The 13,906-nt window shown below is 38.8% G+C and overlaps 1 protein-coding gene across 4 annotated transcripts in view; it reads right to left on the bottom strand.

Moving 5' to 3' along the window:
- APOOL (apolipoprotein O like) overlaps positions 1-12,301 on the bottom strand; it is a 104,114-nt gene extending 91,813 nt beyond the window's left edge. For 2 of the 4 annotated variants that reach the window (XR_007948814.1, XR_007948813.1), the window contains exons 1-4: positions 12,205-12,301; positions 9,559-10,930; positions 2,533-3,385; positions 1,951-2,062 (exon numbers count right to left, since the gene is read on the bottom strand). Coding sequence is in view for 2 of the 4 variants with exons in the window: in XM_051968541.1 (XP_051824501.1) it covers positions 1,951-2,022 (72 nt within the window). In the remaining 2 variants the exon portion in view is untranslated. Of the gene's footprint in view, positions 1-1,950; positions 2,063-2,532; positions 3,386-9,558; positions 10,931-12,204 lie in introns of those variants that run through there. The other 2 variants (XM_051968541.1, XM_051968539.1) reach the window with 2 other exon arrangements.
- Positions 12,302-13,906: the final 1,605 nt, after the last annotated feature.

Genomic DNA, 13,906 nt, shown 5'->3' with positions numbered 1-13,906 from the left:
CGTCTATGATATATTTCTTTTGTTTTAGTTCTGACCAAGAAACAATTAATTCAACAAATCCAATGTGTTCTAATTATCTTAATTCAGTACATACAAATCCTTAGAGTAGTGGAAATCATTTCCTCTGGCAATCTTTGACATTTGACTCCCTATTTATTCAATTCAAGCTTTGTGATTTTATTTCCTTCTTTGACAACTTCCTAATAGAAGCAATTGTTTCAAGAATCTTTACTAATTTTTAAGCTTTGAAGCAACAGTACTTAAGATAAGATGACTCAATCTTAAGCTCTAAACTTCCTATATGTATAATTTTTACCTTAGCCACCACCTTCAAGTACCATTTTTTCTTTTTTCCACTTACCATTTGGCTAAAATAGTTTAAATTTATATCGCTTTAGTTCCGCCCTTACTTTCATTTTCTCTTGAATCTCTTTCATACCACACCCTTCCACATGCATGGGGCAGTTCCTCCTAGAGGCAGGCACATAGTTTTTAAAATTTCATGAATCAAAAAGGCAAAATGTAGCTAACAGAATGTTAATCATGTGCATACCACATGGTTACCATTTGTAGTCTACTAGATCGTTGGTTGGCAACTTTGAAGTATAGAGGGTTGAAATCCCTCTTCACTTCTTTGGGCCTCCTTGTCTCAGGAAAAGTTGTCAGAATTAGGAGCTCTTTGTTAGAGCTGGTAAGAAATAAAAAGGATAATCTCTTCCAACCTTTTCTCCATCTTTTCCTCTGGCTAAATTCCCGGTTCAGTAATTATACTCTGAGCCATGGATGACTGATGAGGAAAAGCTCTCCATGCTTCCCATCTTCCTCAAAGGTGAACAGGCAATCTTAACTGGGCAAAATCCTGCCACAAGCCATAGATTATCAACCCTGGCACCATATGTCATAAGGCACGATACAGGGGTTACATTGACTTTTCTCATAAAGTTAGTTCATCTTAGTTTTCTTAAGATTACTGCTATTAAAGTTCAGACCTTAAATGATAAGTAAGACCTTAATAGTTGTTCCTACACCATGTTATTTTTGACTGGTTAACTTGGAGAAGTTTGTATATGAAGTATGACTAGAAAGCAACAAGACAGACTCAGTCTCATGATTTGTAGTCACACCATGTATCTTATGGGATTTTGGAAATGTAGGGTATTTTGTATAGGTAGACACAATCAACTTTTAGTAATCTATAGCAGTAAAGTAGAATATTAGACTAGGTATCCCACCGAGCTGGCTTGGAGCTGTGAGCTTACCTGTGTACCAAGTTTTCTAACAAGAGGATTGGGGCTGGCCTTATAACTCAATTGACCCCAAAGGAACCTGATCATCAGGATTCTTTTGGTCTGTTAGTTGGACACCTGTTCTCTTCCCTCTAAAAGCTTCCTTGCCACAGCTCACAATCAATCAGTCAGTCAGTCAGTCCAATCAATCATTCAGTAAAAAGGAGTAAAGGTGCAGAAATTGCTCCTGGCAAATGTATATACTCTATAGTAAGGATAAAAGTGTACACTGATAAGTAGTAGTTTGCTATATGTTTATGCAACTGACATTTACCTAAGTGTATGGGATTTTTTTTTTGAAGGGGTGGTATTGTTGAAGTGAACATCAATCGAATAAAATAAGTCAATAAATGTATACTTCTGCACTGCATCTATTTCCATGCAGAACCTTTTTTTTTGGTGGAAAAGAACAAATAAAATTGATTGCCAAAAGAAAAAAAATACTATTTGGTTATGCAATGGTTTAGGCATCTTGTGAACCTAGTCTCTTAGCCAACTTACTGGCATGCTATTTACATATCTTAGTGTGTTTGTCATAATGGATTTTCTATGGCACTTAGTAGTCAATTTTAAAAAATGTGTGTCTCAGAAATGTGTGGGTTCTGTTGTGCGTGTAGAGGTTCAGAGGCCACAATTGGAGGTGTCAGAGTAGCACTGTACTCACAAATGTCCATGAAAAACTCATGATTCCTTTCCTTCCACTCTCTGAAGCTTTCTGCTGTAAAGTCAGGATCATCCAGAAGGCTGTCGATAAGTATCAGGTCTCTTTCTTTTGCCTGTCCAATGTCAAAAAGACATAAAATGTTAGGACTAGGAGATGTGCTATATTACAGGTTGGTTTTTATTTACTTTGTGTTGAGGAAAGACATAGTATGCCTCCACCAAAAAGATCGAAAGCTAGGTTGGGACAAAATGTTATCTTTCTCCTATTCTTCCTCATCGCAAACCCTTTCATTGGCTATACTGGATATAATACAAGTCAGTTCTATCTTCTCATCATATGACAGCACCAGTGAGAAGATCAGTTAATGACAAATATGATAACTGGCTGTTTCTTCCCTAAGCTTTAGGAGGCCTATTTCACAGACTCCTATTTGTAAATGCATTGAATCATCTTTAACTTAATAAATCTCTTGTTTTGTTATACTTACTTTGATTTCCACAGTGTGTGATGTATAAATTGTAAGATTTCAGAGACTATAATTCTATAGTTTCAAGAAGTGAGTAGAAAGAACACATGACTTACTTTTAAAGTACTCCTGAGCGCTCGGATGTGATGAAGTTTTTGATTGATAAATGGATCATTGCATCGTTTTATAAAAGACCTTCTGAATTCTTGCTTAGTAGAAGGCCGATGTTCTCCAAAGGCTGACAAACTGACTTTTTCCAAAGACCTGTACAGTTCTTGTAACCCATCAGAACTATCGCTTTTTTCCTTTGCATTTTCTGAAATACAGTTCACAAGTTCTTTTTACCTCCATGCAGAAAAATTTTGGTTTGGAAAATTAAGGACCCCGATAGATAAGAATTTCAGCCACACATATATTGTCGAAATTGAAACACAAGGCCAGTCTGAGGGATTAGTGATGACATAAAGAAAGAATATAGTCATCCTCCCAGTGACAAGGACTGGCAAAAAACACATCGACGATATAAAAATCAAAGACAATATTTAATTCAGAATACTTGCATCTCAGAAGTTTTTTTTTTTTTTTTTTTAAGACTGCAGTGTATAATGCTGGGGGTCTGGTGTTAGGATAAGAAAATTTTCCATTCTCAGTCAATAAATTGAAGAAATACGAAGTCGTAGCGAAAAAAAGTTTGCATCGATGGCTACTTTAAGAATTGATCCATCTAGTTTCTACTATGCATCAAAAAGGGTGATATTTAGTTCACCGATGATATTCTCAGCTAACAGACTAAAAGGTTTTATAAGCACAGAGAGCAAATGATTGAAAAAATGTTGTTTTTAAAGGTGGATTTAGTTCCATTGTTGGGCAGTACTGTAAGCTTTGAAGTCCAGACTATTTCTGTGGTTACAGAAATGATGTCAGCCTCCAAGGTTGTTGATCAAGAACTTCCAGAAGCGTCAAATTTTCCTAGGAATACAAGCAAACCACAACATGACTAAATATGGTCTTTCTACTTGCACACCTCAGGAAAGGATTAGACCAGATTCTGGATAGCAATAATGCTCTTTCATTAACTAATGGGCTTGCCTTTAAGAAACACATAGGCCATAATTCTAGGGAGCTGGCTTCTAGACAGAACTGGAAGCCAAAATTGCTACTATTTTTTTGCATCCCTTAATAGCAACTTATATCTTTTAATAACGGAAACAAGAGTAAGCCAGAAAAATGCTTAACCTCTCTGAGCCTTAGTTTCTTCGTCTGTAAGACTGGGGCAATTGGACTAGATGATCTTAAAGGTCCTTTCTAATTCTGACATTTCATGATCTACTTTATGTTTAACATATTTGCCTTAATTATTAATCTTATTACTTATTATGCTTGAGTATTCATTATAGAATTCATAACTTTTGAGATATTAATCAGTTATTATTGTCTTCACGCTATTAGAGTGCCAGTGTTTTGGTGAAGAGAGAAAATATGCTTTCCTCTCACCAAAAAGATCAGGCTTATAATCCTAGTCATCCTTTAAACTAAAGGGTCATGGACTCCTCTGGCAGTCTGGTGTGATTTCTAGACTCTTACTCAGAATCCTGTTTTAAATCTTATATTGACATAAAGATGTCCATTTTTTTTCTCATTCAAGTCCACAGATTCCAGATTAAGAACCCCATTTTTAGGTTAGCACATAATAGTGATAAAACTCCCATCTTATTAGTGGAAAAAATTGAGGTAAACACTTAAAAAAAGAATCCCCAAAGGGAATACAGAATTCTAGACCTCAGTTTATGCATACTTTTTAGGGTTTTGAAATTTTCAAATGATCATGAACTTGTTTCAGAAAATATCTGTTCAATTTGGTCAGGATAAAAACCAATCATCTTGGAAATGACCAATTTCCAATTTATAATCATGGTCCTCCATTAAAGAGTTCGTTTGTAGTCACGAAGATCCTTCAGGTTTCTCAAACCTGAAGTTCAGCAGAGTTCAAACTCAGATAGATCTTGCTAATCTATAAAAGGTCAGGTGCAGGCCTGGCACCAGACTGTGTTTCTATTATATTAGGAACAGCCTAAGTTTAGAGAGACTCCTTCACCAAAATGATGAGCAATGGATGGGGAATTCTTTTTGATCACAGGGTGTCATGAAACTAATAAGGCACGAAGGTATTTGGGAAATGAAGAGCAAAGTTCACTAAAATGAACCTTTGTTTAAATGGTCAAATTCGAAGGAGTTCTCTTTGGCAGCTTTACAGTTCAAATGAACTTGGCTGTTCACAGAATAACTAAGGTGTTCATTTGAAGGAACTCCACTAGTGACTTCAAATGAACTTAACTCTAGTCACTGAGGTTTTAAGGTATTTGGGAAGAAAAAAGCCAATTTCTATATATAGTATCTGAGAAAGCAATTTAAATTTTGGGATCATAGTCTATAATATAGCTTTTTGGCTAGGAACTTTCTTTCTCTCTTTTCTCTCTCTCTCTCTCTCTCTCTCTCTCTCTCTCTCTCTCTCTCTCTCTCTCTCTCTGTGTGTGTGTGTGTGTGTGTGTGTGTGTGTGTGTGTGTACCTTATGTCTTATAAATCTATGGAGCTTTAAAGCTTAAAAGGATAAAATAGAGAGAAGACTGTCTAGATTTACCTTCCAAACTATATGCTTTACAGAGGAGCTACAATGTAGTAAGAATAGCAGTCAAGATGCAGCAGAAAGAATACTGGGTTTGGAATCTGAAGACCTAGCTCCAAATCTAATCTTTGACAATTCCTACTTTGTGACATTGGGCAAATCACTTAACTTCTCTGGGGCTCTTTCCTTCTCAATAGAGAGAATTGGATTAGATGGTCTTCAAGATTCCTTCCAGATCTATATGTATGGTTCCTTGACTTGGAATGGAATCCTGGATCTGCTGCTTGTTACCTTATAAACTTGGGCAAGTAATTTTCCCTCCAGGCATTAGCTCCTTCATATGTAATATGAGGCAGCTGAACTAGATAATGTCTCAGGTATCTTCTAGTTCTAAATTTATTATTTCTTCACACTGACAGGAAACAAAATCCACCAAAGAAGTCAACAGTAAAATTCATGGCTTCACATGTCTCTACACAACTGCACTGAATACAAATGAGTAACCAGATGAACTAAAGATATTAAAACAAGAAAACAAATTTGACATCATAGATATTTTTGAGATTTGCTGGAATGGGACACATGCTTAGAATATGACTCTGAAAGGGTTCTTTATTGACCATGTGCAGGTCAACGGAGGCAAGAAAAGAAGTGATATTGTCATCAAAATATGTTGCAGACCATCTGGACAAGAGAAGTAAGTAAAGAGATGAAAAGTTTGCCAGGCTGGGGGCATGAAGAAGCTATCATAGTAGTGATACAGGATTTCATTTATGGAGCTTTCTTTCTCAGCTCTAATCAAAGTAGCTTCACTTTTTCCTAATTTTAACTTCACTTTTTAAAAGACAGAGGAACCAAAGAAGGAACTGTCATTTTCAGATTATCCCTTGCTAACAAATCAACAAAAATGTACTAATAAAGAAGAAATATTATCACTTTTACTATGACTACTATTATTAATAGTCGTTAACATTGATATAGTGCTTAAGATGTGCCGGGCACTGTGTTAAAGTGCTTTATAATTCTTATCTCATTTGATCCTCACAACAACTCTGGGAGGGAGGTGCAGATATTATCTCCATTTTACAGATGAGGAAAGTGAGGCAAACAGGAGTTAAGTGACTTGCCCAGGGTCACGTGGCTAGTAAGTGTCTATGGCTGGATTTACATTAAGGTCTTCCTGACTCTGGGCTCAATACTTCATCCACTGTACCACAGTGATTTCTGGGGTGGAAATGATAGGAGCATTGAGAGGAAGTAATCTCTTTTCATCTTAGAATTTGTGATGGAGAAGAAAAAAGGACAGCTATGCATATCCTGATATACAGCCTAGATTTTATATGAGCTTATTTCAAAGGGTTCAGAGAAAGAATGGGCAGGCTCCTGTGCAGGTCAGAATTGTGTAGACAACTCAAGAGGAATGAAATACCGAATGTATAAAGAGGAAAAAAATCCAATGAGGAGGAAAAGTGTACATTGCCTGCAAAGAATAATGTGGCGACATAAGGAATTCATCGACTTAAAATGAAAAATAACATGTACAGAAGATAGAAGCGAAGATGTGCAAAAGAAGTCAAGTATGAAGATATGCCATGGCCTAGTAAGAACAATGTTAGGAGTGCTACAGGCAAGGAAAACTAAGGACAACACAAAAAGTGTGGGTTTTTTTTCCAAAGCTATATTGGGCAAAAGAAGAAGATCAAAGAAGGGAGAGTATTGGTTTCTGGGTGAGATGGGGCAGTGATAAAGGACCACAGTTACTTTTCCATTTTCTCTCCCCAAAGAAATGGCATAAAAAAGATAAACAAGGAAATATAGGAACACATCTAATTATCCTTAGTGAATGAATTCAAGTCATAAAGGCAGATTGATTATGTGCCATGGGACTAAAAGAACTAGCAGATAGAACTGGAGAGTCATTGCAACTACTCTTTGAAAGATCAAGGAAAGTGGGAGAGAAGCTGTAGGGCTGGAGAAGTAGAGTTGTCCTGATGTTGAAAAAGGAGACAAGCGTAGAATCTGTAGTTATGTGTTTACCTTTATTTACTTCTGTTTATCTTGTTTTTACTCCTATGACCCGTTTATATGTTGTACCCTGTAGAGGAACATGATATCCCTGAAGCCTAGAGTAGTTGGTGCCCAATAAATGATTTTTGAGTTAAGATTCATTGGGCTTGACTGAGTCTTGGCAAAATTCTAATATGTATTAAGAAAGAAAAAGGCCAAAGAATATTTCTAACAGAGAAGCAGCTACCAAAAAAGATACCTATATGGTATCCTTTTTCCAGATCTAGGCTGATTCCTTTTTGGCAGGACTACTAGATCCAGAGAAGACTGCAGATATTCCAGCATCTCAGTTAGGAAGGGATCTCAGGGGCTTCTAGTCCAACTTTGGCCTCAACAAGAACGTCTTCAACTTCACACATAATAAACAGTCGTCCAACAGCTACTGCGACTTTTCTTCCAGTAAGAAACCTACTTTCTGCTTACACGGCTCATTGCACTTTTGGATGGCTTTAATTGTTGGAAAGTTTTTCTTTATATGGAGCCTGAATTTTTGTCTGTATAGCTTCCACTCATTTCTTCTACCCATTCTTTTTGCTAAGCCTCATGGAATAAGTAAATTTCTATCCTACAGGATTGCCTTTTGCAAACTTAAAGACTATTCTCATATTCCCTCTAAATTTTCTCCTTTTCAGGCTACACACAGGATCAGAGGACCAGAGGCTTGGAGCTGGAAGGGAACTTAGAGCATTCCTATCTTGTATTTGTGAAGTTTATTTTTTTAATGACAAAGTATAAGACAAGGACAAAATGATGAAAGAAGATGAAATAAGAATAAATATAAAGTCTTAAATTGGATGTGGGGAGAAAACCCTAAATGTCAGAGGAGTCTCCATACTGGGAGTAACCAAGACTGAGAAAATCAGAGGTCAAGTACCCATAAAAAATAGATCTTATTCTACAGCCTTTCCATTTTCAGTCTAGTATTATTGCCAAAAATGGACATGAAGTTAGTTTGGAATGACCTCTTTTTGAGTAAGCCATAGGTCCTTAAATTTAGAACTCGCAGGGACCTCAGAGATGATCTGGTAAAGCCCAATCACTGTATAGATGGGGGAAAAAAACCTGCCGAGTCCCTAAAATATGAAGTTAATTGCCTCAGGTCGCACAAGTGATAAGTAGCAGAGCCAGGCTGTGAATCAAGGTCCCCTCATTCCCACTTGACCACTTTCTTTACTATATAGTAGCTTCTATTCATACCTCCAAATTTATCAGAGGTTCACTAGTCCTATTGCAACTGGGGAGGCATTTAAAACAAGTCCTATTGCACCCCTTTTTTTGGTGGTTACTTGTGGCCATCATTTCCTTTTCTAAATGTTCATTAACCATCCCTTTAATGACAGATCCTAGAATAGAAACATTTTGCCACATTTTGCCCATGTTCTTCTTGTGGACAAGATGGAGGAATACGGGCTGGACAATGGCAGAAATAGATGGATTTGGTAGCGGTTGAAAGGCTAGAACCCAAGAGTTGCCTTTAATGGTTTAATCTCATTTTGGGTGGTTTTTGCGGCCTTGAAGATAAGTCTAGTTTGTTTTGGTCTGTGAATACTCAGCACTAAGTATAGTACCTCCTATGGCAACAAATACTTGTCAAATTCCACTGCATTGAACTGGATGACAAAGTGAGGAGCCCAAAAGATTTCAAACTGATAGAGCATTGAGCAGAAACTAGGAAGATGAAATTTAATATGGACAAATATATTTACATTGGGTCCCAAAAGTTCACTTCACACACATATCTCAGATGGGAGAGTGTGTGTGTATTGAACAAACCAACCTTGGGTATTCTGTAAAGAGTATTTTTGTTCAGGTAGGGATTGAATCGATGGCCTTCAAGTCAGATATTTGCAAGGGTTCTGATTGGAATTTGTGGAAGGAAAAAACCAATGAAATTAGAGATTTTTTTGAAGTATGTATAGGATCATGGGATTTAGAAGGGAACTTAGAGAAATCTAAGTCACTGCCCATGCCTCATTTTACAGATGACACAGCTGAAGGCCAGAGAGACTAAGTATGTTCTCTAAGGTTATAGAGCTAGCAAGTAAGTGGCAAATCAGGATTCGACCTTTGCTGTCTCAGCCTCAGTGAATTCCTTAGAAAGGCTCAGCAAAGCACTACATAGAGCAAATTACATTTTCTTGTGCTCCTGCTGGCAAGCGTACATTAGGAAATAAAATGAGCGTGACTATGGTCCTCAAAGGCATCACACTCTTGGCAACGCCCTTCTTAGAAATAGTTCTGCCTTGTCCAAGGTTCGCCCCCCTCAACCCCCGCCCCGAGGTGCTTTAAGACCACACGTAAGGAACAGGGTCCTGAAGAAAGCTGGGGTGCAGAAACAGAAAGGAACTTCCCCATCTTAAAAGGGACATTACTAGATTCTCAACTGATGTCTATTGGTGAAAATCCACTTTCTGAAAAATGATGATTTACTTTAAAATGAGTAAATCTTACCTTCCTCATCGAAACTACTTTGTTTCTTAATGAGAAATTGGTCCTCCTCTATCTCTGTTAACTCTGATGCCTTTATTTGACCTTTGCTCCTGACATCTCTGTTACGAGGCAGACTCTGACTACGTTGCTTTTGGGGCCTTGCATGGGACCCATGATCCTGCTGGTAGGGAATCAGTGGGAAAGGCCCTTCTTGGTCATTGATGTTGTATTTCTGGGCTGGCAGGGTTGCCTGTCGTCGCTTTTCAGGTGACATAAGAGTTAGGCCGAACACGTAATCATCTTCGATGGGACCGGTCTGGAGAAAATGGAGCCCGGAACTTGTCAGCGGTGTCTCAATGAGATCTTGCCAGGAGCGCCTTTCACCGTGGAGCCTTCTGTGGCTAGATGAATCCCTGCTTCCTGTGGCTTCCTGTCGAGCCTCTTCAGCAGAAGAATAAGAATAGGTGGACTCACTCGAAAAGTGCCGACCATGTTTGGATTCCAAGCAAAAACCTGGGCTATGCTTGGATTCCAGGTATGGACTTGCACCGCGTTTGGGGTCTGGGAATGGACTGGCACCGCGTTTGGATTCCAGGTATGGACTGGCACCACGCTTGGATTCCAGGTATGGACTTGCACCGCGTTTGGATTCTAGATATGGACTGGCACCGCGTTTGGATTCCAGGTATGGACTTGCACCAGGTTTGGATTCCATGAAGGGACTTGCACCACGTTTGATTTCCGGGAAGGGACTTGTACCACGGTGAGTGGTTTCTCGGTAGGGACTGGCACCATGTTTGGATTCCAGGTATGGGTTCGCACCATGTTCCGGGAATAGACTGGCACCACGTTGGGGTTCTGGGAACCGACTTGCACCACGTTTGGGATCTGGAAAAGGACCGGCACCACGTTGGAGGTCCAGGAACATGCTTGAACCACGTTTGGGCTCTGGGAGTGCACTGGCACCACGTTGGGTTTCTGGGAATGCGCAAGCACCACGTTTGGTTTCCAGGAATGGATTTGTGCCAAGTGTAGGATCCAGGAATGGGTTGGCACCGTGTGTGTGTTCCAGGAATGGACTTGGGCCATGCTTAGGATCCAGGAATGGACCTGCACTACGTTTGGGCTCCAGGTACGGACTTGGACCACGCTTGGGTTCCAGGAATGGGCTTGGGCCACGTTTGGGTTCCAGGAATGGGCTTGGGCCGCGTTTGGCGTCAGGAAACGGGCTCGGGCCGCGTGGTGGTTCCAGATAGGGACTTGCGTGGTGTTTTGGTTCTGGGAATTGGCTTGCATGGTGTTTGCGTTCCAGGAATGCAGTCGAAAGGTGTGGAGGTTCCAAGTAGGGACTCGAAAGATGTTTGGATTCTGGGAATGGACTTAAAGAAGTCCCCTAAAAATAAACGCAAGTATCAAATTATACCGTAAGAGAAGACTGCAGAAAAATACTGGCTGACCGATAGAATTCAATATTATATTAACATTTTTGAAAACCAGGTTTTGCACTTTTCACAAGTGAGAAATAATTACAAACAATCGAATTTAATAAGCACGATCAATTACCAATGGCCTCCTCTTATTTCGGACACATTCTTCAATCCAGATTTACTACTCAGAGACAGTACCAGAACACTCTCCGTAGTTACCAAGCTGGCTCCTAAGTCAGTGAGGAGGACCTTGAGAAAGATCTGGACATCCTCAGAAGAAACGGAGAACCGCTCTTCTTTTTTCTTTGAGGACCAGATTTTTCTAGTCAAAGAAGCAAGACAAAAAAGCTGCCAGAACTGTGGGGTGCTGCAGAAGCAAAACAGGTTTTAAAAAATCCATAGACATTATGCTCAGCTAGTGGGCCATTTTAATTAAAAAACAGAGGCAAAAAATGGAAAAATGCGAAGGGAGGGGCTTAACATATATCCCAGTTGATCAGCCAGCATCACATGGGTGAAAATCAGGCTAAACTTTCCCCATGTGATGCTGTTGCTTCAGTCATTCTGCCTTTGGTTCTGGTTGTGTGAGGATCATGTCATTCACACTGAAAGAAAAATAGAGAACAGTCCTATCTGCATTTACAAACTAGTCTTCTGTAACCATACTTTAGCAGTCCCTTTCAATTTGGTAGGAACTTCTTTGAGATATTACATTTTAATGCTCCTTTTTAAAAAAAAATGATCGGAAGAACACAAATAAAAATTGACCTTAAAATGTTTTTGTTATAGCTTTTTAAATTAATTTTGTTTGAACCAAATGACAATGGGATTTGAAATGAAATCCCATGGTTTCATTTCAAATGGCTTCTTGGAAATGCATTTGTTTATTCCTGGACCACATTTATGAGATCCTTTCAACATTAGTGTGACATATTTGAAAAAATATGCACATGGAAAAAATCCCCACACTAGCTCTGTAGAACAAAGTAAGGAGAAAACATCCCTGGTTTGCATTTCTTTGCCTTTTCCTTCATGGCTCAGACAGGTCTTTGCTTTAACTTGCCAACTGGCTTCTCTACCTTTTGATCTACTGGAACCGATGTGCTAATTTTCCATTAAGGAGATCCATGTGAGACTGTCTTGCAAAAGAAAAAAACCTCAAACATCTCAAATACATTTAGAACAATTTGTCCACACCAGGCTACTGGGACTGTCACAAGGCATGACATTTAGTACTTACAGAGGATGGTCGATGACTGACGCTGACATCATTGAGAGCCATGGCACCTTCCAGCCTCAAGGTCAAAGAGCCTTCAGCATCATCATGATCACTTTCACTCCAGTAATCTGCCGAGAAAAGGTGGAGTTCTGAGTTCAAGTATTTAGATGAGGATACCTATGTAGCTGATAACTTTTGTAGTGACCCACCCTGCATGCTTTGCTGGGAACTGCTAACAGAAGGAGGAAGACCTTTTCTTTTCCTAACACAAACTGCTAATTCAACACACACACAGGGGCAGAGGTGATGAAATTTTATGAATTTTCTTGGAATGTCTAAGACTGCAGTAAAAGGTATTCCTGAGGTTATGTTCTGGCTCTTTGGGGACATTTTTAGGAGACATAGATTTGGGGGATATTCAACTTAAAACCTGACATCTGGCATTCTGGGGATACTGATGATTCAGAACTAGATTGTAGGCAGAGATATCTGGCATGGCTCACTGAGTTTTCTCTTTAGTAGTCCTCATCAGTGTTATAGAGAAAAAAAATATATATATATATGACACTTAGTAGTACTATATATATGACACTTAGTAGTACTTCATGCTACCAAGAAAAGTGACTTCATTTAGTTCTAATTAAAAATAAATAAGGGCATTAACAAGATGGTTTGAGGTTCATACAAAGCCCAGAACCATAAATATTTTTACACAATCGACTAGTTTTTCTTCCTAAAATCATCAATATGAGTTTGAAATTCTACTCCACAGCAAGCGAGATAGAGTAGCATTGAATTTACAAATTGTAAGGGTGTTTATCTAGCCTGGTCCCCTCTTTTTTTTTTAATAAGTCATTAGGAGATCTTAGAGGGGAAGGAAGTGGCCTAAGATTACACGGCTAGCCAGTAGCAGAGCTGGGCCTTGAATTGTGATTTCCTGGCTTCTCAATTAGGACTCTTTTTACTATACCATGATCCCTTTCAAAGAAAAGGGCATGACTTCTGAAATACTGTGCTTCTTTGAAGAAGTGACCTACTGTCAAGTAATATTATATACTGAAATTTACTGTTTTTAGAAATACTATTTTTTTTAAAAAAGATGAAATATATGACTGACCTTCCCATTCATGATGCTTCTGAAACTTCCTACCGTGATTGAAGCAAATGCCAATAGCATTTGCAAGGACAGTGGTGCTGCCAGTGATAGTCCCAAACACCCAATCACTCCACCATACAACCTGGTACGGTCTGGCTACTGGACAAATGCCCAAATACCAGAAAAGGCAATCCGACACTGCTTATATAACATAGTGAGAAAACGTAAAATTGCAGACATACATATTCACTAATGATAATATATACATTCATTATGTAGCACAGGGCTTCTTCAACTTTTTCCACTCACAACCCATTTTCACCTGAGAAATCTGTACCTGACCCCGGGTATATAGGTATACAACAAAGGTATGCAAATCAAACATTTACTGATAGTAAATCATAATTCTGCAACTGCCACATTTTGATACATGACCACCTAAGGGGTCACGATCCACGGTTTAAGAAGGTTTGATGTAGCGTATGAACATTTCTGTATTATTTTGTGAAAGGTGAGTTGCTTTAGTGGAATGAATAGTGGTCAGTGTATGGTCCCCATTTTGTCTATGGAGATTTTTCACAGCGTATAGGAAAAAGGAGAAGAATTTGTAAGACCTTTCTGAGAAAA

This window comes from Antechinus flavipes, chromosome X (assembly GCF_016432865.1).
Source record: "Antechinus flavipes isolate AdamAnt ecotype Samford, QLD, Australia chromosome X, AdamAnt_v2, whole genome shotgun sequence".
NCBI classification, from domain to species: domain Eukaryota; kingdom Metazoa; phylum Chordata; class Mammalia; order Dasyuromorphia; family Dasyuridae; genus Antechinus; species Antechinus flavipes.
The sequence above is the reverse complement of the archived record's forward strand: the minus strand, read 5'-3'. Positions and strand labels throughout refer to the sequence as shown.